Below are 22,437 nucleotides of genomic sequence, written 5' to 3'. Positions count from 1 at the left end.
GCCCGCCCGCCACGCCGTCGCCGAAGGCTCCAAGGCTGTTTCCAACTATGTCGCTTTCGACTCCAAGAAACCGTAGTCCTAATCTTTTATTTAGGGTTTTTAATTGATTTTAAATCTCAATTTCTTTTTTTCTTTTTTTGTAACTCAGGTTTAGTTTTCTCTAGGTTTTTTTAAATTGTATTTGTGGGTCGGGATGTTATGTGCGTAATCCCCCTTTTTGAAATTTTTGGTGTGTGAAATATATGTGACTCCACATAAAAGGGGGTTGTTGTTACGTTTGCTATGACCCTGTGTTTTGCTCTGTTCGTTTTCCAGGATGTTAAATTGCACTCTAGCATGTACATTATGGTATCATCATCATCATCATCAAAAAGCTTATTCCAGCTTTCATTTCTTTCCTTTTGTTAATGTTTTTGAGAATAACCAAAAAAAAAAAAAATGAACAAATCATCATTCTTTCTTACAACCCTTGTGCATGTATATTAAATTAATGTATATATATGAGCTGGAGTTAGGTTTATATTCTTTATGGGTTTCAGAGGAAGGAGGAGTAAGCACGGACGGCCTCCACCACAGGAGCTCTGCACATTGGGCACTTCTCTCCCGCTCTCACCAGCTCCTTCGCGCACTTCTCACACGCGTTCATGTGTCCACATCTGCCATCACCATCACCATCATCATCATCATCATCATCAACTAATTGTCTCAGGTCAAGGGTGGTCCGTACCTGTATAGCAGAGAGTCGATGTTGTTCTCACAGCATATGCAGCATATCCCTTTCCGTACGTATTCCCATCTGCGTTCATACTCTCTTGTGTCCTCCTCCCACGTGCCTGCTCGTAAAAAGAAAGTATGATTGCGACTGCAAAATCACAAAAAGAAACCTGATGGGGAAAAACAAAGTGGATGGAAAGGATGGAAACCTGATGGGGGAGGGGTTCGGTTCATAGCAGCGGAGACCTCTTGTCTAATCGACCGTTGTAACTCTAGTTGCATGTCCATGCACGCCTCCAGCATCCTCTGCAGGTTGTTCATCCTTTGCTGTATCCTTGCCATGTCAATCCTCAAATCGTTCACTGACTCCCCGTCCTGAAGACCACGCACGATTCCGTGTCAAATTAACCCAAGATCCATTACCGAAGAAATTGCTTCAGGGATTTAACCCACCATCCCGATGCCCTGATGCAAGTCATCTGAAGGCCAGTTCGCATCGGATTGTTCATGTTCCCAGAACGGCTGAACCGGAATCATCGGCGAGGGTAGAGATAGAGGAGGAGATTCAAGAGTCCTGTGTTCTTGAACACCATTCTGCTGCTCTGTCTCTTGATCCACTTAGGGAAAGTCTCGTTCTCTTCCCAGTCCACATGGTTACGGTTCTGTCTTTCCATATATGATCGCACCAGTTGGTCAAGACTCTCCCTGAACCCACTTCGCAAAAGATTCGACACGCGTCTCCTGTAGTCCAAACAGAAAATATAAAGTACATTCGGTAGCCAACAAGGCATAAAGACAGAGCAAATCTTTACCTGCTCAGGAGTTCCCTGAGTTCCATGTTGTAAACATGGTCATCATCCGGGGGATAGAATGTGGCAGCCCCTCCAATGGGAAATGTGTCCTGATCACTGGGTTGCATATCATGAGCTTCCGGCCAGCCTTGAAGCTCTCCATCACTGGGTTGCATATCATGAGCTTCTTCCCTATCCTCATCCAGTGATGATGCTTGGGACAACTGATTCGTAAAATTCTCAGGCATAATTGTATCGTCCTCCTCTTCAGCATCATCTCTCCATCCATTGGACTCACTATTGATTATTTGCCAATCAGATTCTTCATCTTCCAGAACCTCTTCCTGCTGTTGTTCATCTAGTGCGACAGTTGGGTTAATGCTTTCAGCTAGATTCTCCTCTACATTTACTGATTCATTTATTGATTCCAGGGAAGCACTTTCCTCTGTACTCCACTGATGCAATTCAAGCATCAACTCGGTACTCTCTTGCGGATGATGATGACAATGTTGTCTAGTTTCTTCTCCTGAACTTTCGGTGGATGAATCCCCAGTACCATCATCCCTCTGATGGCTGTGAAGGTCAGATTCAGTATCATTTCTTCTTTCTGAAAATTCATCACTAGTCGACTGTTGCCATTCTCTTTGGAGATTTTCAGGGGGTTGCCCCCGCCACTCTTCTACACGAGCTGCCCTTTCTTCTGTACTAGCGTTCTGGCTATTATGAAGTCCTGAATCAGTTGTCCCATAAGCCGAGCCCTGGTTATCAGCTTCTCTTCTGTTTTGATCCGAAAGCCCATCCGCATCATTGATGCAATCAGAAGAATTTAAACAATTTGGTTCACCTATATCACCATCACTTTCAGCATTCGATGTGGTATCCGAGTGACTGGTGCTTGTTTGACCAGAGGCAGATCGGTCAAGCAGGGATATAAATTCGTCCCTGATGCAAACAGAAGACATGAGAACTGATCAAAAAGTACATATAGAGAATGAACGCAGATATATGATCTCAGATTGAAACATCTATAGAGAAGACTATACAGGGATACGAGGAAAGGCTTCCAAATATAGCAATGAGATGCACCAAAACGATTGAGTTTGAGACAAAAGAACTACCTACCTCAGCCCAGATACCGGTTGCCTCTCTCTAAGAAAGCCCAATTCAGTAGCTGCTGATGATGACGTCGGCCTTTCTTTATCAGCAATGCTGCTATTCCGCAGGAATCTTCCTCTTAGTAATGACTGCGGTAGCAAGTAAAGATCATGGCTTCAGGCTATGTTATAGATGAAAAAGTTTAATCTATTGTTTACCCGAGACAAACTCAGGACATAAATACAAGACCCCAAGCCTTTTAGCTTATAGATCCATTCAAAAACCTACATGCCAGCTTAAGCTGACCTAATTACTGCATCAGAGAAAAACTTACATAAAGGGCAACTATAGAGTAACTCAAGAACTGCTAAGTAAATTCACCAATTCCTATTGCTGTTAAAATCTTTCAAAACAAAAGAGCGTTAAATAACCAAAATGCAAACAAGGAGTGGATCAGCACAGAAAAATGTGACTCGAGAACTGCCAAGTAAATTCATTTTAAATGTGAACAGTACCAAATTTCATTTCTGCATTAATGAAAAGCATGATACCCAAAACAAATCTTATGAGCGAACCTGAATGCGATTGCGATGAACAAAGTTTGACACAGCATGATGCTGCTTCAAATCCTGTAGCTCTCTTTGTCTTTCCCTCTCCGCTTTTTTTAGCATATCAAGCAACACTTGCCTACCACATAACTTGCGTATGCCTCTTCTAGCAGGCTCATTCTGGATACGGTTCTCATTAACAACCATTCCATCAAGCACTTGTTCAATCTGGTTAGTGACTTCAGAAGGCTGATCTTCTCTTGGGCCGCTGGGGACAGCTCTTTGCTGGCTATTCATCTGAACCCACTCCCTTATGATTCTAACCCTCTCTTGTTCAGTTTCCCCAAGCCATTCTGCTCTTGAACTGTTGGTTGAGTGGGAAGCAGCAGAAGTACGGTCACCTTCCCCAGAATTTTCCCTTTCAACCATCCCCAGATCCGAAGAGTGCTCACTCTGAAAAAGGTCAAGATCCTCACTTGAGTTATGTGATCCCAAATGACTCGGGGTCGGGGACCATCCACCAAGCTCATTTCCATCCAAGTTTACATTATCAAAAACAACGTCATGTTCACTACCATTATTCACAGAAACATCTCCCCTTGAAACATTGGGAGTGGAAAAACCACTCCTTCGTTGAAGCAATCTATCAGTATCTCTCTCTCGGGCATGACCCATCACATGGTCATCCTCAAGTTCCCTCCACATCTGCAGGAGTGAGGATGCCCGGACGACAAGACGTGTTAATTTTGAAGTTACGATTACAAAGTCTTTGAAGAGGAATCAATCACCGAAATATTTTGTAGACCGGCAATGGCCATTATTCCAATCCACAGTCAAGTCCTTAATCCCATTAACCTAAAACACATGAAAAGCCAAAAACCTATTTACCAAATATACACAAAGGTGGCTCCTACAAACAGATCAGATCGTCTCAAATAAATGCTAAGGCCAAGATCATCAATTTAACACCTCAGGTATATCATTCCACCACAATCATAAAAGCCACGTTGCGTCAAATCATGTAGGGCTTGTTATCTCTCCGACTTGAGAACAGAACATAAAATACAGGTCCAAGAACCTGAAAAGAAACAATTAATCATCCAATTAGGGAAAATCCAAAAAGCAAATTTACCATCTTTTTTCATTCAAATTGACAAATTCCATCCCATTCATCGAAGAACCAAACGAAACAAAGCATACAGAATCATCACGTCCGCAACCGGAGATTAAAACACATAAGCAACAAGAAAACAAATCCAGAGTTTGAATCTGAGATTCCAAATCACGTCCCCGCCCAAAGTTTTCACAATAGAAAGCAGAAACGCTGCGTAGTTAAAGCTTTGGGGAGAAAATTCGGGAAACGGGAACCCTAAATCTTCGGTCCTCACGAAGGAATCGAGAAAATCTCGAATCAAATCCTCATTCCAAAAGGATCCAAAAATATCTCACAGAAATCCATTTCAGAGAGCACAAATCTGATCGAGACCAAAATCCAGATATTTGATTAAAGACGCCACCATGAAAAAAGAAAAAGAAAACGTCTTCGAGTTCAAAAAAATTCCAAGAAAATCCAAAAAATCTACCATTATGTAACCCACCAAAATCGCAGAAGGAATAAAAATACAGAGAGAAGCGCCATGAACACACCAGTGAAGCTCCTCGCTTTGATCTTGGAGTGAAGGAACGGTTACCTTTCGCGAGGGCGAGAGAGACATAAACCAGAAAACGCGAGAGAGAGAGAGAGAGAGAGAGAGAGGAAATAAATCAAATGAAAAATGAAACAAAAAGAGAAAATATATAGAGAGGGGGGATTGAGAGAGAAGAACACGTGGAATTTTGTTTGCTGTGGAGAGGATCTTACCGTAACACTAACGCCTGGAAATATGTATCTATTGTCCAATCACTAAGCGACACGTAGGATGTCCCTATTCCCAAAGTTTGGCTCTTCTTTTTGTCTGCGAGTATTTTTAATTTTAAAATTAATTTGTTTTCCATATAAAAATAATTTAATATCACAGAAAATTTTATTTACCAAATAAATATGGCATTATGTTTTTTTAATTTTTAACAACAAAATTTCTATATTCTAAATTTGGTTACAGATCTTAATTTTAAATTTTGTTAAAACTTATAAAGTTTATACAAATTTTCCAAAACTAAAGAAATTAAGGAAGAAACCTAAATCCAAATTCATTTTTATACAGAAAAATAATTTTCTTTAAAAAATAGTTTAAAAATAATTTTCGTTTTCATTGTTACCCTGATAATTTAAATAAACTAAGAAATATATATTAATAGTTATTGTGTCAAGGATTCTAACTAGTTATATATTACATATAAAAATAATCCAAATTTAGATTTTTTTATTATATTTTGATCGAGATAATATTTTGGTTATATATTTTTTAGTGATCTTTTCAATTTTTTATCCATTATTTGTTTGGAATTCAGGTTTATACATATGGTAAGACTATTTAAAAAATAAAATAATAATTCCGCAAGTTTCAAGTTTTTTTTTTTTTTTTTTTTTTTTTTTTTGCAAAGAAATGTTTGAATTTGGGTAAAGATTTTCTTAAAAGTGTTTAATTAAAAATCTAACTTTAACGAAAAGGTAGACAACATCTAAGTTTCTGATTGGAGTAATTTATAATATAATAGGATTAGATTTGCTTAGTCATAATTCAAAATTTTATGTGATTAATTGCAATAAAAAGTATGTGTATAATATAACCATGAAATGGTCCCCTTGTTTGTGCATCAGTAGATAGGCTTAATAAAAACATGGTCCCAATGTTTTTTTTTATCCGCTAAATATTCCATAACATTTTAATTTACCAAACTTTATGGAAAAATTCTACTATTTTACTATCCATATATTGATATGTTTGGCCTCTCATATAAGCATATTGATATCTTCTAATTTACATCTGGCACTAAGCTGTCCATTTAAATTTTTTTGGAGTGTAACTTTCAATTCCATTTTTATTTTAATTTATACGTTTTTCAATTTAAAAAATATTTAGAATTGATATCCGATTCACTTTTCGCTCAATTTTAATTTTATAGAAAAATATTCACTTTCAATTGGATTAGTTTTCGTATGTTTCTAAATTTTAATCCATATTCGATCCTAATTTTATAAGCATATATTGCTAATTTTGAAGTTTTCATGGTGGAATGTTTCAGTTGACGCAATGACTAACAAGACGTGTTAATTTTGAAGTTACGATTACAAAGTCTTTGGCTTTTGACAAGAGAGTATTACCACACATTGAAAACGATAGATATTACATTTCCTCATAATCTGTTTTTAAAAAAATTGAAATACGTACACGGTATTTTGTTCTCCCCCTCAAAAGATATTATAAATGTGAAATAAAATTCTTAAAAGTCATCATTAATCCAATAAACAAATTTATACCATAAAGCATCTTTTTTCCATTCTTTTTTTGAATTTCTTAATTTTATTCAATTAGAAATCGAGAACCCAATAGTGCATGCATCTAAGTGAAAATTAAAGGCTCCATTCAAATAAGTTTGGTTATAATAGAACGTGTGACCACATAGAATGGTAGAACATATTCATGTATAAGAAAATAAAAATAAAAGTATGCCTTAGTTTCATGGAAAATTCAAGAAAAATCGTTACTGATTAATTCTTTATAGATATGCCACCGACAATGTTAGTGGCCATAATCATGGTCCAATTAAGGGAAACATATATTTCATGAACCATAAAGTTTTAAACTTTTAATATGATTTATTATCATTAAGCATAAAAGCTTTAATGTTGCTTCAAAACCCGACCACTTGCTAATGTGGCCAATGTTAATAAAACCTTAATTAAGACCCCGTTATTATTAGGCACATTGGCTGAATCATGGGCGCATGCATGCTTTCAAAGGAAAATATAACTTCTTTTAATAAAAACAAAAACAAAACAGAAACAAAAATTATTTTAAGAAAACATAACGACGGCCAATTCTTAAAAATTCAAAAAATATATATATTTGGAATATATTATTACCATTTTAACCAAAAACAATGACGTTATACATCCAATTCAACAATGTATGCATCTAAACAATGATGTTTTACAGATATTAAGTTACAAAAACAAGTAAAATTAAGTAAAGGGAGAGAGAGGGACATAGAATTGCCGCCCATGGTCATAGTTTTCTCTCTTTTTTTTTAGATCATAATCATGACACATTAACTTTTTTCATGAACCCCTTATCCTAATTTTTATTTAGCTAGGGTCTTGCTAGAAGATAAAATATGCTAATTATAAAATCACGCACAAAAAAATGTGAGAGGGGCCCTAATTATGAATTATGATACATTCAATGCAAGTGAATTCTATGTACTTCTAAAGGGAAAATAATGGATGAAAAGTGGCATCAAGTGAAAGATTGATGGGCACAATTCAAAACTTCTTCTTCTTGTTTTTTTTTTAAAAAAAAATTCTAAATGGCCACAAGACTTTAGTGTACAATGAACAAGAAGACAGGAAGAAAAATGAAGCTCACATCAAAACAAAAGAGGGGGTGCATGTGTTATGTTAGGTTTAGGGTTTGAGACATGAGCTGTGTGTCCTTTGAGTCTTTCACATCAAACATGTGGCCATCTTGTGTTTCTCTTTAGCTAAACAGAAAGCCCCTCATGAGCAAAAACTATCAAATGAATAACAACATCAACTAAATGTCTGCTCATATAAAGTTTTGGCCTTTACTTGGGGGGCACACCCCTTGAAACTGAACTCTTCTTTTCTTTTTCTTTTTTTTTTTTGAACTCAAGCACTTTGTTTTCCACTTTTGATTGAACCCTAGATCCATGATAAACGGACATTAGTCCTTGTCTCATGAAACAGTTGATAACGCCACTCATACACATGTCCTTTCTATTTGTTATATTCCAATGATATGACACCATAGTTATCTTTGCTTTCAATTCTCAAAGATGATATGAAGAAATATTGCAATGTACTAGTGATTTGTGGTCACATGCATACATCTAAGCTTTAAACCAAAGTGTCCCAAATCACCAATTGTCTTTCAGTCCTGTTCCGGTTTAGTTCAACTGGCTCTCTATCATCGTTCTAATACAATAACAACAATAATGCCTTAATCCCAAATTTATTCGGGATCGGCCGGTTAATTATTTTCTTCTTTTCATTTAGATCTTAGGTTAAATCCTCTGAAATTTGCAAACTTTTCAAATCATTACTAATCATTGATTCTTAAGTGAATTTATATCAACCCTCTTCATCTTTAATATTCCTACGTTTTCTACTTTTTTAACGGGGTTAAATCCTCCCAAATTTGTAAAAGAAAAAACATACTAAACCTGAGAAATGCTCGTACAACTGATAAAGATGAACCAGACCAATGATAACACAGCTAGTTATAAGAGCCTCTAAACAAGACACCAGAGTACCATGGCCAAGTCGAACATGAACTCAACACTCTAACAGAAGTGAAATTACCCACAGAAAACGCCAGGGAGATTTTCCGTGTGCTTACGAGAGATATAAACTCACACCCGTTTCCATAGTTAATATATTTTCGAATATTTTCACCATACCCGAGTTGTTGTTTAGGTGATCATTACTTGGCAAGCGAATTAGCTTGGTTCTCCTGCTGCTGCTGCTGCTGATAGTTGAGAGGCCTCCTGAAGAGCATGATGTGTGGTTCAGGGCGGTGGATGGCATAATGGACCCATCCCCTGCTCTGCTGCACTCCAATTGCACGCCATTCGTTCTGCAAACACACATGAAGATAAACCGTTCCCTTTGAAATCTCGATCTCCGGTCAAGAAGCCACAGCTATGTGATAGAATGGAAAGATTTGCAATGGATATCCTTGATAGCTACATCACTTACAGTGAGAGGCATAAAACTTCAAGAAGATACATGTCAATATATATTTCTCTTTATGTAATTTAAAAACAAATAAGAAACCTACAGTTCACAATTTGCCCTGCAAGGAGACGGGGAACAGAATTCAGGAACGCTTAATGCAACAAACTTTGAGATGCCATTCAATAAAATCTCGGTGTTATAATATCCCACACGAAACTTCACCAAATTTTCAGAATATGGGTGAATGAGATCATGAAGATAGCATTCAATAAAATCGCAGAACTAACAAAAGAACTATCGTGTACTATGGTCAAACCTAAAAAACGAACAATGTTGGGCAACGACTCCATTGGTAACAATTCACTACTTTCAGTAGCAAGTTAGCAACCAAAAACAGCATCAAGAAAAAGAAACACCCATATTTCCTCCATGATTCAGAATTGTCAGCTCCATCCAGGCTCGAATTCATAATCACAAAGCATAATACACAAAAGCATCTCCAATTCTCACAGGGCTACAAATAAAACATCCTAAACTTCTTTTCCATACATATGGGTGGGAATTAGAACCACAAAAACCAAGACAAAAATGAAACCAACGTTGGCAACCCAACGATCACGACACAACTCAAATTCACAAAACGACAGTACCTGGCAAAAGAAAGACCTAAAGAAGCAAAATTAGTGAGAACCCAGATAACGTACTTCAGAAAGGAGGCGATTCTTTGGGAGAAGCTTGGCCACTTGAGGAGGAAGCACGACATGCCTGTACGAACCAAGAAAAAACACAACTAGAAATTCTCAAAATCATGCAAAAAAGGGGATCAGAATCAAAATCGATAGTTTACCTATACTCGAAAGTATCATCAAAATATTTCTCGGAGTACTGGATCTGAGCCATCCCTCCGATACCCCAGAACCGATTGTGCTCAGATAAACTTCAAAAAGTCGAACAATCCGTCCACATTAAACAATCGAAGCGAAAAAGAAAAGGGGAGAGATTTCGAAAAAAAATCGAATCGATCACTAGAGGCTCTAATCGAGAATTCGAGAAGAGGATTCAAACCTTGATGACGGGAAGAGCGAGCAAGCGTTAGAGTGAGTGAGGGGATACGAAAATGAATTGGGGAAGAAATCAGCGAGAGGACGAGAAGGGAATAAAAGGTGTAGGGCAAGGATGTAATAACGAGAACAACTCAGGGGTATAAAGGTAAAACACATAGACAAATGGATTTTGTGTTTTGAATTTGAACTTCTCATGAGGCGCTCCTCCCGCTCTAAGGGAGATCTTTCGTGATGCGGTTCAACAAAACCGAACCGGTTGATGTCCCGCACGTATGTCCGGTTTGCAGATACCAAATTCACATGTTTTGTGGTATAAATATCTCTCCTCTGTTAAATTTAACAAAGCTGATGAACATTTAAATAAACTAATGCTTAGAGATTCAAAGATAGACAACATTTGTGAATATTTCAATGGATTTTTTTTTCAATTATAAAAGGAAAGAAGCTCGATATACATGATGATAATAATAATAAATAACATTCCAAAATCCCCAAAAAATGGAACCCGAACCCCCTCCCCCAAGAGAAAACCCCAAAATAGCCTCCTCTTCTACCAAAATGCTGCCCGATGATGAGATTGAGAGCTGTACAAGAAACAAAGAGGGGGGAGAACCCTAACCCTGTGACCGGAAAACAGGACCAGCCTCCATTGCCGTGAGTTTCCAAAAAACCAGAAAGATGACGACTGAAGATACACTGTTGCCGCTACAGCTGTGTCTTGATGTTGATGGTAGAGGGGACAGGCTTTCTCAGCATGGATGTGCCATCGAATACCATCACCTGGAAGTCTTTCCTGTATTGATCCACCTTTTTATCATCACACAACCAGGAGACTTTTTATTAGTATCAGATACACTGGACGGATTTCCGTCATTAACCAAAAAGAAGAAAACGAAATCATCATCGAGATCGAGTGTACTGTAATGTAAAGGTACCTCATCATCGGACATCTTCGTGAAGCCAAATTTGTCGGTCCATATGGACTTGGCTTCATCAGCTGCCGGAAGCACCATGTGCTTCACCTTTAGGAATCCCAGCAGCCTTTGGATGCAAGCAAACAGGCATTGGAAGTAACCCTACACACACACACGAAACCAAAATCAAAAACATTATAGTCCGGCTGTCATCAGATCAGACACGTAGCAAAAATCTCGGGCAAGAACCCTCTTTTTTTTTTTTTGTTCCAATCAAACATGTTGAACGAACGTCCATTGTAACAAACGCATAGTCTCGGTTTTTAAAGTGTTTAGGATATGGAGTCTCCTCCAGTGTTTTGCTTTGCATGGATAAGTGTTACACAATAATTTTACCTGCCCTTGACAATCATTGCTGGTTGCGACCAGAGGAAGTTCAGCAAGTTCTGACCCGAAAATCCTGAAGACTCCTACCGAGACAATCACCTCACTGCCCAAGCAAGCGATAGAAATAACACCAATTGGTTACAACAACTGAACTTTAATTGTTCATGCCAACAAAACGGAAAAAGACTGAAAAGGAAAAGAATCTTACTTCACAGTCAGTATGGTGCAATACATGCCACTGAAATCTTGGTCTTTTACTTGCCTTCTGCTCCACACTCAAAAGTGCAGGCCCATTAGGCAATGAGTTTTCTCACAAAGCATGTGCTATTGATTGAAGAAATCGATGAACTACTTACCCATAGACCATTGCTGGGATGAGATCCCCTCTAGCTCCAGAGTGACAGATAGGATCAAACCGCTCCTAAAATTGTTGGAAAGCACAAACAAAAAGTTGACCAAAAGAATTCATAAGTTTGAAACTATGAGCCAGTTTTATACAATGCAACATTACAATCACACAGTTCAAGTATGGCCTGGACATACATGAAAGATTGCTACTGCCCTTGCGAGTAGGGCTTTCGTATCATCAGAAGCGGCCATTTTCCCACGAAGGACTCTCCATCTAATGTCTGGATCAGTGTTGCCATCTGAACAATCTTCTTCGTCAAGTTTTTGCTTTTTCCTTATAAATTTTAGAAAGTTGTTGTCAAGCTTCTCATCTCCGTGAATTATCAGGTTTTGCAATGAAGTATGGATCTTTTCACAGTCCGACCCACAGAACCATCGTCCTTCAGGTAGCTCCTGTTAAAAAACCGTGTCAGTAAAACTGGGATGGAAGCAAAAGGACAACAATCATGAAAGATAAAGGGTCTTTTCTGAAGAAAATAAGAGAGGAAAAAAATTGGTATGAAACAGAAAGAGCACACCTTAAGATCAGCAATCTTGTGTTCTTTCAAACAGCCCACGTGGAATTCCTTCTCGCACTGGGTAAAAGCATAGAGAACAAAATAGTGAAAACAAAATTGCAGAGTAAAGAGACTTAAGGTTCAGAAAAAGGAAACAAACAGCAAAATACCTGATCACAGATAATCACAGTTCGAGGATTAAAGCCCAACCTGCTGAAACTATGACCTCTGCAGTATAAAAACAATTACGGATCAAGTTGAGACTTAAGAAGTTAAGATGTAACTAATGCCTAAACATTTTCGCTATGAAACATATTGAGATGCTTTAATACAAGCTAACAGAAGAGAAAGCAAAACTACAAGCCGCGAGCAAAGAACTGTTGCGAAGAGAAGAAGACAAAGATGACACTTTTTTTTCTGGCAGAGCTTAAAAGATTACAGTTATTACACGTTTCTATGGTTGTACCAGGTAAATTATTACATGAATACACAAAGCATAACAGAAAAGACTGAAACTTCACCTGCATAACACGCATACACTTGGGAGCCCACTTCCAAGAGAACTGACAATTCGAATGCATCTTTTGGTTATCTGTGCAATTGCATCAACTCCTATAACTCTTCCAGCTGCTAAGGCATTGGCATTACACTCCACAAACTTTTCTCTCAAAAGCATATTTGTACACCATTTGCAGGACCACTTCCCAGTCGGAAGGCTTGATAGAGAAGCACAGACTGGTACAGAAACAAAGAAATAACCAAGCAACCTCAATTAAGGGAACACCACCAAAGCTTTTCGAGGTAACAATAAATTAACTTTATTCAAACAGAAAATGGACAAACCCAAGAACCAGACCTGTATGAAATGACCTTGGACAAGTATCACAGCACAAGAGGTCGCCTCCATCCTTACAAATGCTGCAAAGGTCATCATTTTCTTGAATAGAAAACTTTTGGTCTCTTGATAGTGCTACCGATAGTTCGTGCAGAGATACCCCATTGGTTGTATAAATATGTTGAAATCTGTTGAACAGGGCAAGTAAAAAAAAAGAATAATTACATTATTCATATTGTACTCCTGTGAACCACAATGGAAACATTAGGAAGCAGATGGTTGCTGAGAAAATACAAGCCGTAATAAGAAGAGAGACCGCAGATGCAGCGACGCAAAAAAATAGAACACAAACATGGAAAAATTGGAAGGGACTTACGGCTTCCGACGACTTGCGCAACCAGCATGAGCCTCAAACTGCGAAGGACTGACCTGGTCCATACGGAGATTAAAAATGATTCAGAACCCTACATCAACCAGGGATGCAAGATATGAGGTGGTAGAAAACTTACCACTGTGTTGCAACAAGAACAATGTATTCCGAATGCCTTCTTATAGCCAACAAGCATTTTCTGCACAAGAACAAATTTGCTTGACATAAAAAAATGGAATTGACTGGATAACCCATGTCACAAACAGAATCAAACCTTTCCAGCAACAAAATAGCCGACTTCAGTCCCATCTGGCAGGATATCATCCTCAAAAACCAGTTTGTGCAACCGCACATCCCTATGAAATGTGGAACACAGATTCAGAACTAATAAAAAAGACAGTGAAAAACCAACAGAACAATCCAAAACAGGGAAGTAGTCCATCAAGTAAATGCCATCACATTTAGACACTACTCACTTTCTGGTTAGTCTTCCTTTACTGTTGCTTTTGAGTGAGCTAGATTTTGACTCACTTGGAATAGTTTCTGGACCCACCTTTGGCTCTGGAGACCGCAGATCCCTTTTCAAATGATACAACACAGATTCGAAACTAATCAACATCTAACATACAGAGAAAAACTAACGGAACTATCCAGTACCAGAAACCAGTCCATGACTCCATGGTGTAAATGCTATCACATTTGGACACTGCTTACTTTCTGGTTAGTCTTCCTTTGTTGTTGCTTTTAGGAGAGTTGAATTTGGACTCATTTGGAACAGTTACTGGAATCACTCTTGGCTCTGGCAATCTGTAGAAATCCAAAAAAGAATTTAACTTTATAGCCAACATATTAAGTAGCCTATAAGATATCAGCACAAAACAAGAAGGAAGTTATGCTATCCATCCCAACAATATTATACACAGACAACTACATAATTGAAGACTAACAAAAAATTCATGTTATGTAGTCAAAATATCATTTTCAAGAGCAAATAAAATTCAGACAAGCTTCTTTTTTAAAACTTTACCTCCCATCTAGACAAGCATATATTTACCTGAGTTGGATATTACACGTTCATCCATCTATTTTGTATTCTACAAATCAATGGATGATTTTTCAACTTGAAAGATAGAAACATACCTCTCAACATTGCCATGCACTTTAGGAGGGCTGGTCTGAGATGCCTTTTCTTGTTTCTTTATCTCTAAACATGATTTGCACAATACCAACGTCTTTCTATCACAAGGCTCGGTCAATGGTCCTGCAATCCATTAGATGTATACCAGTCTGAGTTCTTTGATAAGAAGCACTCTGATGCAAAGGGTCTTTACAAAGTACCAAATTCAATGAACTATCAGCAACCTTGGCAATTAAAACACAGGCTAGACTTCTTCATGGTTGGCCCGACTACCAGCTGAAGTTTTTCTTCCAATGTAAACAAGGAAGGTTCTCTGCATGCATTCATGACATCACAAAGTGTCTTTCCTGTCTCCAACAAGATATAGTCAAGTGGCTGCTTGTTTGTGCTGGAGGCATGTGACTCAAACACATCGGGGCTCACAACCTATAAAGATAGCATCTATAAGGTTTGACATTGGCAACAACACTACCATTTGGCAGAACAAATTGTTACTGGAGCTATATGTAAAGAATAGTGTGCACCACTTACTTGAGCTCCTCTGCAAGCACTGCAAAAACACAAAATCCCAGAGCCCTTAATCACTCCTTTGAGCCCTGTAGTCCCAGCCTCTCTTATCTACGAGAACATATCAGTTATTCATTCAATTAAAAAAAGGATTAAGGGACTCAATAAAAAATTCAATTCCCATGAAAGACAAACTGGGTGGTCATATACCTTTGCACCTCGAAGATAATATACAGTAAGTCCCTCAAGTATTCCTGTATCAAAAAGATCTTTCAACCTTGCAGGAAAGTTCCTATGAAGTTTCTTTGGTCTTCCTCGATTCTGGGTAGAAGCAACAGGAGCACTTAGAGCACCATCTGTCTCAACTTCACTGACCTCTTCTTTCACTTTGCCCAAGCTTGATGGCTCCGCGTTGTTTCTCACATTGGAATTGTTAGAATCGGCTTCCTGCTTCACTACCGACCTGGTGAACCTCCTCAAAGGCTTATCAACTAAGCGAATCTCTGGCTTTGCATCAGCACATGGTGTAAGAAAACCCAAATGTGATGAATCAACACATGAATCACCAACACTGTTTTGCTTACGAAAATCATCTTTTTTCTTGGTATATTCATTAACACCAATTTCTAGATTTATTTGCTTGGCATCACCATTAGCCTCAAATTCACCGCCCTCCACTTTTTGGTTCACCATCAACCTCCTCTGGAATTTACCATCAGCCAAACCATTTTGCAACTTGACACCATTAACAGAGCAAGAATTAGAAATCGGCTTTGATGGCAGACTAATACCTCCACAACATGAGACATCTGCTTCTGTATCAACAACAACCTCCTCCTGCCCTCCATCCGTCAATAAACCCTTCTCATGTTGCTCCATTTCAATATCGTGTTCATGCTTCTCCCCATCAATCGCCACAATACAATGTCCGTTCTCCATCTCTTCATCCTTCTCAGATTCTTCCTTGCATTTACCAAACACGGGTACATTGTCTTCCTCCTCTCTTTTCTTCTTTTCCTGATCATCATCTACACACATAGGTTCCACAGAATCCACCAAAGCAGATTCCTCAACATTGTCAACAAACAATCTCTTACTCATCGATTCAACAGAATCACCCTTCCCTTCTTCGATATCGACAACATCACTCTTAGCTTCATCTTCATCAAGAGCACATCCTGCACCATCAGATTCAACAAAATCATCACATTTCCCAACACGCTTCTTCTTTCTCCCAGTTTTCAAACCAGAACCGCCATTCAAGGTCTTCTCCTCTGTACAACCGGAGCCGCCATTTAGGATTTTCCTTGCCCTGGTCCGACCCAGGGACTCGCCACCGCAGATCTCCGACTGGGACCGCAACACGAACTGCAACTCTCTCTTCAACCCCGTTCGGACATGTGAAACAACGACAAACTCGTCCGTGACCGTACCTTTCGCCATCGATTCACCGAGATCAAGCGAACCCTAAATCACCTAAGCCCCTTGCAAATCAACCCCAAATATCCAGCTAGCTAACAAGAGCATTGATACACCGATACACCCATATCGATGTTCGTATTTCTCCGAGTATGAGGAAAGGAAAACTAGGGTTTTGTAATTTTGCAATGAAGGTAAAGCGAAGACGAGAGGCGGTCGGATTTCTTCGGAGAGTCCACACTGGAGAGGGATCCCAAATTTCTCTGGTATAATGACTAAAATATCCCTACCGAAATAGCGAGAATATCATAATTTGCACTTATTCACAAATGCCCCTTACTTTATTGTTTTCCAGTTTATGCCCCAAAAAGAATGATAATTGAGCAATGCCACCCCAACTATATCTTTGCCAAGTACAAATGAAGAACGAAATTCCCAAGTAATAGTTTTACGATCCTTGAAAAAACAAAAATCGAAATTACCATACATCAAATAAATAGTTTTTTATTACTAAATTTATATATTGAATAATCATTAAGTAAAAGAGAAAATTTGAGAATTAAATGCAGATATATTTAATTGTTTTAGAAAGAAAGGTTAAAAGTTAAATATATGAAATTGGTGGATAAATATATACTACATTTATGAAAACCTGAAGGCTACATATGAAGATGCCTTTATAATACGATATTTGTAATTTATCCAAAAAAAAATTATCTATCTATTCATTTATAATATGTAGAGTAAGATCATTGGATATGACAAAGTGTTTTAAAATTACATTTTATATATCTAAAGAAAATTTTGTGATTTATTGATCTAAAATACAAATAAAGTTCTTTATGTTGTGCGTAAATATATTTTATGATTACGTCACCACCAAATCTTTATTTATATCAAAATTTATCTATCACCAATTAGTTTTGTTGAATATATAATTCTTTTTAATTCCGCATATTTGATTTGTTTGTTCTTTCTTTTTTGTATTTTTACTCTTACAATGAATACGTTATATAATTTTATAATTTCCACTTGTAACTGTTTATACTTTATAGTTTTGATAAGCTCAAATTGAATTTCACAAACTTGGATAAAAAAACTGAAACAAAAAAATATATATGTGCAGGGGTAGAATTGTAATTCATTGTATAATGCAGAAGGCAATATTTTTTTTTAAAACTCGTGGATTTTCGCGGTTCTAGGTTGGTGGGTAAATATGGCCAACGACTCGTTCCTTTTAATTTCTCGATAGACAAAATCTCAATTAATTATACATCGATCGTCTTTATTTGATTGCATGGACATGGACGTCATTAAATACCTCTTTATATTTTCAAAATAGATGTTTCTAATAAAAATATATATATATATATATATATATCTCAATATTTTTTTATTTTTGGTAATATGAAATCGGCAAACGTGTGCATGTTGTCGTACCAATAAACAGAGTCAAGAAAGACCTAATTTTTTCCATGGGACATGGGGAATAAACCCCCCCACGTATTCCTTCTTCTTGTCTGCCTCCTTTAATATTTCCTGCTATGGGTTACAGCTAGGAGTATATATATACACACACATTTATATATAGATTGCTAGTAATTTTATCGTGATATATAGAGACATATATTTAAACAGTAAATTGTAAATTTTAAACCGCGGAAAATAAAAATAGTTTATATAATGCAAGACCCATTAATAATAATAAAAAATCGTTCTGACCTTTATTTCACGACGTTGAGTGAATAGTGATGGGGAAAAGGGATACAATTAATATTGTTATAAATACGTTGGAAAATAAATATGTCGATGCTCCATGAAAATTATATTCTAATTCTCTTACATACTCCAAGAACACCATCGAGACATTAAAGATCAATTGCACCAAGTGAAATGAAGATCAATATAGAGATTATAAAAGGAAAGCGATAAAAGAGGGATAAATGCCAAAGATTCTGAAATTGCCCGGGGGAACAGATCGGATATATGCCTCCACGTACGTCCGTCCGTACATCAGCCGTATCCGAAGAACTTCGATGTGTTCATGTCGTCACCATCGGACGTCGGCATGCTCTCTCCGGCCCTAACAAATTCATCCAATTCCCTTCTTGTGCCTTCGGCCATTAGGGTTTTCAAGACAAGACCTAGAGGCATACGTGTGTGTGTATATATATATATATGATATTTGGGTTGAGAGGAAAGAGATGACCCAAGCATGAAAGGTATAAGAGCTTTATATATATATAGAGAGAGAGAGAGATAGATAGATAGATAGATGCATGTGAAGTGGGTGAGTGAGTTTTGTACTGTGAATTGTATACTTTTGTTTATTCTATTCGACCGACTGATTTTGAATAGCAGATGTCTAATTAACTTTATGAAATCGAAGAGAATCTTAGTTAAAACCAATGGGATATTCCCTCTGTATTGCCTAACTAAGTCCCAAGTTTGGTTACCATCAAGATTATATAACATATATACGCGAGTTTGTATACGCGTGTGTATATATAATATACGGTGTATGCAGTTGAGTGCAGAGAGGATCTTCCAAGGGATATGCGGCGACACACTTCATTGCTCAGCATTTAAAGATGTCACCACTTTCCTATTTATTTCTTTTTATTATTTCACTTTGTCACTATGTATGTATGTATGTATGTATGTATGTATGTATGTATGTATGTATATATATATATATATATATGTAATAAAAAGGGTCATAAAGATGGAGTAAAAATGCTATCAGATAATAACTACTGCGAATCATGCAACTAACAAGCAACAAACGCCGAAACAAGAAGGCAAGGAACAAGCATCTTCCAGCTTCCAAGATCTCTTGATTTCTTCACAAGAAATGCCAAAGAGACAAAGAGTTTAATTTATATTCCCTTTTTTAATTTAAGACTAATCCAAAGGCAAAGAATCAAATTATATATATATATATAATTCATGCAAACAATCAAATTGATCTCTCAAAATCCAGCAGCACCCCGTTTGCGTTTCCGCCACCCTTTTGAAAACAATATGGCTCCACCCAATCACCAACCACCCCGAACGCAAACGCTAACGCAATCGCAGACGCAGATTCCACCGCCTCTTCACAAGCGTATAAACGTGGTCGGATGCATCATCATCGCCCTCTTAATATCCGCACTCCTCGTCGCCCTCGCCTTCTTCATCACTTGGCTAACCCTAAAGCCGAAACGCCTCGTCTACACCGTCGAGGCCGCATCTTTGCAAGACTTCTCCCTGACGAACAGCGATCACCTGAACGCGAAATTTGACTACGTTATCGTATCCCGCAATCCCGAAAAACACGTCACGGTCAGGTACCATTCCATGCGAGTCTCGACGGCTCATCACAACCAATCAGTGGCACACCAAGAGATCTCTCCGTTCAGGCAGCCGCCCAAGAACGAGACGAGGATCGAAACCCTGCTCGTTTCAAAGAGCGTGGCTCTCTCGAAGTACAACGCCAAAGACTTGAGGGCCGAGAAATCAAAGGGCGTGATCGAGATGGACGTTCACATAACGGCGAGAGTTAGCTACAAGGTCGGGATTTTCCGGTCTAGGAGACGGACGTTAAAGGCGGTTTGCTCGCCCGTTATGCTCAACGTCACGTCGAATTCGTTGGACGGGTTCGAGAGAACGGATTGCGTAACTCGTCTTTGATTGGACACGGCACGACGACGTAGAGAAACGACATGTCCATGCATGCGTTGTTCTACTTGTCTGAAAACGCACGTGTTCTGTTAAAATGTTTGATATTCGTTTTATTTGTCTTGTATCGGTGTGTTATTTTTTTTTTAAAGTTGAATAAAAGTTGTAGATTATCAATGTAATTAAGTTCGGTAAAAAAAAAACAAGTTTAAGATTGGAAATTTAGTCGTATATTAGGTCAAAATCCTCATGGACCGTTAATGTGGAACACATCAATTGGAGAAAATTTCCGAATATCTTTGGAATTTCATAGCCTATAATATTTTGATTGAAGAACGAACAACAAGAAATTACATGCCAAATAATGGGCTCGAATATTATATTTTGGGTTTTGTCTGATGGGCCCAGTAGTAAGGCCCAGCATTTCTTCTATAATTCTTTTTTTTAATTGGAAAATATAAAGAATGAATTGTTCACAAATCTTTTTTTTTTTAATATCGATATTATTGTTCTTTTTAACCTTTAAAATTAATAAATTCAATCTGGGCACGAGTAAATGGAAGGATTATGAAGAAGCGCCTTATGAAGTTTGCCCCCTTTTGTTGTATTTTAGTGAATTGTTTATTGTTGGCATCACTATAGAAAATGAATTCCAAGCCACAATATGTATTTATAAATAAAAACGAAATCGAAATTTAAGGCAAAATTTATGCGAAGTGATAAATCATTGGCATATACATACACGCATTTTGGGGGGTTAGGAAAGGTTTAATTTTTTTGGATTATATATATGGGCAGATCGATGAGAAGTTTGCCCAAATCTCCAAACTCTTTTGTGTTGTGGAACCCCCAAAATTTTATTGGCAATGAAATTAAAAAAAAAACATTAGCAATGCAATTATTTTGTTGCAAACAGCGACAAAACATTGATTAAATCAAATACTAATTATGACACTAATTCAAAATCTCTAGGTAGAAGAATTATATATTTGATTATATGATCTCTAAATTTCCGAAACGAGTTTTATTCTTAATTAATCGAGATATATTGTTATACATAACATTAGATTAAATTTATGTTTTGAGGTGGTTCGGTTCATACTATATATATGATTTAATATTAGGACAAGGGTTGATATGATAAAGATATGGAATGAACAATCTATATGATAACTTAGAAAAACTCCAAAAGAGTTTTTCATGTGAGAAATGCGAGAAAAAGTCAAATTAAGGGTGGGCATAATTAACTTCGTGTTGTTATACATTGTTATTAAATCATATATAGGAGCATATATCACGCAATGTGTGGCCACATGCCTCCATTGACAACATTCACCAAGACCGACGTGTATATATATATGAATACATATACCATTAATTTTATTGCATATGTCATGAATGATGAGTAACAATAACAAATGATCTTAATTAACAAAAAAATAATCTTTTTGTACATGCATTGAATTATTGAAAATATATGCGGATAATTAATTATTTTAAAGTCACAAATTATAGAATTTGGCTATGGTGGATCGATCTTGATTTCTTTCGGATTGTAAAATCTCTGGAATATATGATACTAATCTTTGAGAATGGTCTGTCATAACATGCTTTTTTGGTTCATTAAACCGACCCACCCAATTAAATGATTTTTGTTTATTTAATAACCATGTTTTTAGCAAACTTTTTTTTATAAAAAAGATGAATCTAACCAAAATGTGCATAATAAACACACTTACATTTCAGATGTTTTTCATTTTCTTGGTTTTTTGTGTTTTTCTAACATACATACATACATACATACATACATACATACATACATACATACATACATATGTATAAAGCAGTGTCGTTTTCAGTGGAGATAAACCCAAAGGACAATGTACCAGAAATAAAGAAAGAAAGTAGAATCTTCATCGGGAATATGAATCTATGACCACATACTGAATTTACATACGTATTGTAGGAAAACCTACTCTTTAATTAATAGCATATATTAATCATGTATGATATCGTATTTTTATAAAGTTAATAAGGGTAAAAATGGAAACTCAACGGGTGGTGTGCTGATACAGTTGGTTTTAATTAGGTGCAAGGAGTGGACTTGGAACTAAAAGCAAGGCAACCTCCACCCTCCTATCTAATCTATTGTTTTTAATTAATTAATCAGTTAATTTATTTCAATCTCGATTTTTTTTTAAAAAAAAATAGTTAAACATCGATTGTATAT

The 22,437-nt window shown here is 37.1% G+C and overlaps 4 protein-coding genes and 1 pseudogene across 5 annotated transcripts in view; 2 read left to right on the top strand and 3 right to left on the bottom strand.

Moving 5' to 3' along the window:
- Positions 1-301, top strand: part of LOC104826395 (histone H2B.2) — a 2,525-nt gene extending 2,224 nt beyond the window's left edge. Inside the window, exon 3 of the mRNA XM_010559071.2 lies at positions 27-301. Within this exon, the coding sequence (XP_010557373.1) occupies positions 27-76 (50 nt within the window). The 3' untranslated portion in view covers positions 77-301. The remainder of the gene's footprint in view (positions 1-26) is intronic.
- Positions 302-420: 119 nt separating this feature from the next.
- LOC104826396 lies at positions 421-4,897 on the bottom strand (annotated as a pseudogene).
- A 3,592-nt stretch (positions 4,898-8,489) lies between these two features.
- LOC104826394 (cyclin-dependent kinases regulatory subunit 1-like) lies at positions 8,490-10,172 on the bottom strand. The gene is made up of 4 exons (XM_010559070.1): positions 10,074-10,172; positions 9,856-9,945; positions 9,713-9,773; positions 8,490-8,907 (listed from the first exon to the last, which is right to left on the bottom strand). Exons 2-4 carry the CDS (start codon positions 9,906-9,908, stop codon positions 8,755-8,757), a joined length of 267 nt encoding a protein of 88 aa, XP_010557372.1. The 5' UTR covers positions 9,909-9,945; positions 10,074-10,172; the 3' UTR covers positions 8,490-8,754.
- A 287-nt stretch (positions 10,173-10,459) lies between these two features.
- Positions 10,460-16,785, bottom strand: LOC104826393. 2 transcript variants are annotated; one of them, XM_010559068.1, is made up of 19 exons: positions 15,339-16,785; positions 15,153-15,239; positions 14,846-15,047; positions 14,624-14,744; positions 14,198-14,290; positions 13,960-14,061; positions 13,758-13,839; positions 13,623-13,682; positions 13,490-13,542; positions 13,135-13,301; positions 12,800-13,013; positions 12,449-12,506; positions 12,300-12,356; positions 11,917-12,174; positions 11,730-11,794; positions 11,582-11,638; positions 11,383-11,476; positions 11,008-11,148; positions 10,460-10,879 (listed from the first exon to the last, which is right to left on the bottom strand). In XM_010559068.1, the coding sequence occupies exons 1-19, from the start codon at positions 16,569-16,571 to the stop codon at positions 10,778-10,780; spliced, it is 3,246 nt and encodes a 1,081-aa protein (XP_010557370.1). In that variant the 5' UTR covers positions 16,572-16,785; the 3' UTR covers positions 10,460-10,777. The 2 variants fall into 2 exon arrangements, with proteins under 2 accessions (XP_010557370.1, XP_010557371.1); XM_010559069.2 differs by lacking the exon at positions 13,960-14,061.
- A 2,750-nt stretch (positions 16,786-19,535) lies between these two features.
- Positions 19,536-20,438, top strand: LOC104826392 (uncharacterized protein At1g08160-like). Its single transcript, XM_010559067.2, has one exon. The coding sequence runs from the start codon at positions 19,572-19,574 to the stop codon at positions 20,217-20,219; it is 648 nt and encodes a 215-aa protein (XP_010557369.1). The 5' UTR covers positions 19,536-19,571; the 3' UTR covers positions 20,220-20,438.
- Positions 20,439-22,437: the final 1,999 nt, after the last annotated feature.

The sequence above is a fragment of the Tarenaya hassleriana genome, unplaced genomic scaffold (genome assembly GCF_000463585.1).
Source record: "Tarenaya hassleriana unplaced genomic scaffold, ASM46358v1 Cleome5, whole genome shotgun sequence".
NCBI classification, from domain to species: domain Eukaryota; kingdom Viridiplantae; phylum Streptophyta; class Magnoliopsida; order Brassicales; family Cleomaceae; genus Tarenaya; species Tarenaya hassleriana.
Note: the sequence above shows the minus strand (reverse complement) of the source record. Positions and strands in the feature narration are given on the sequence as shown.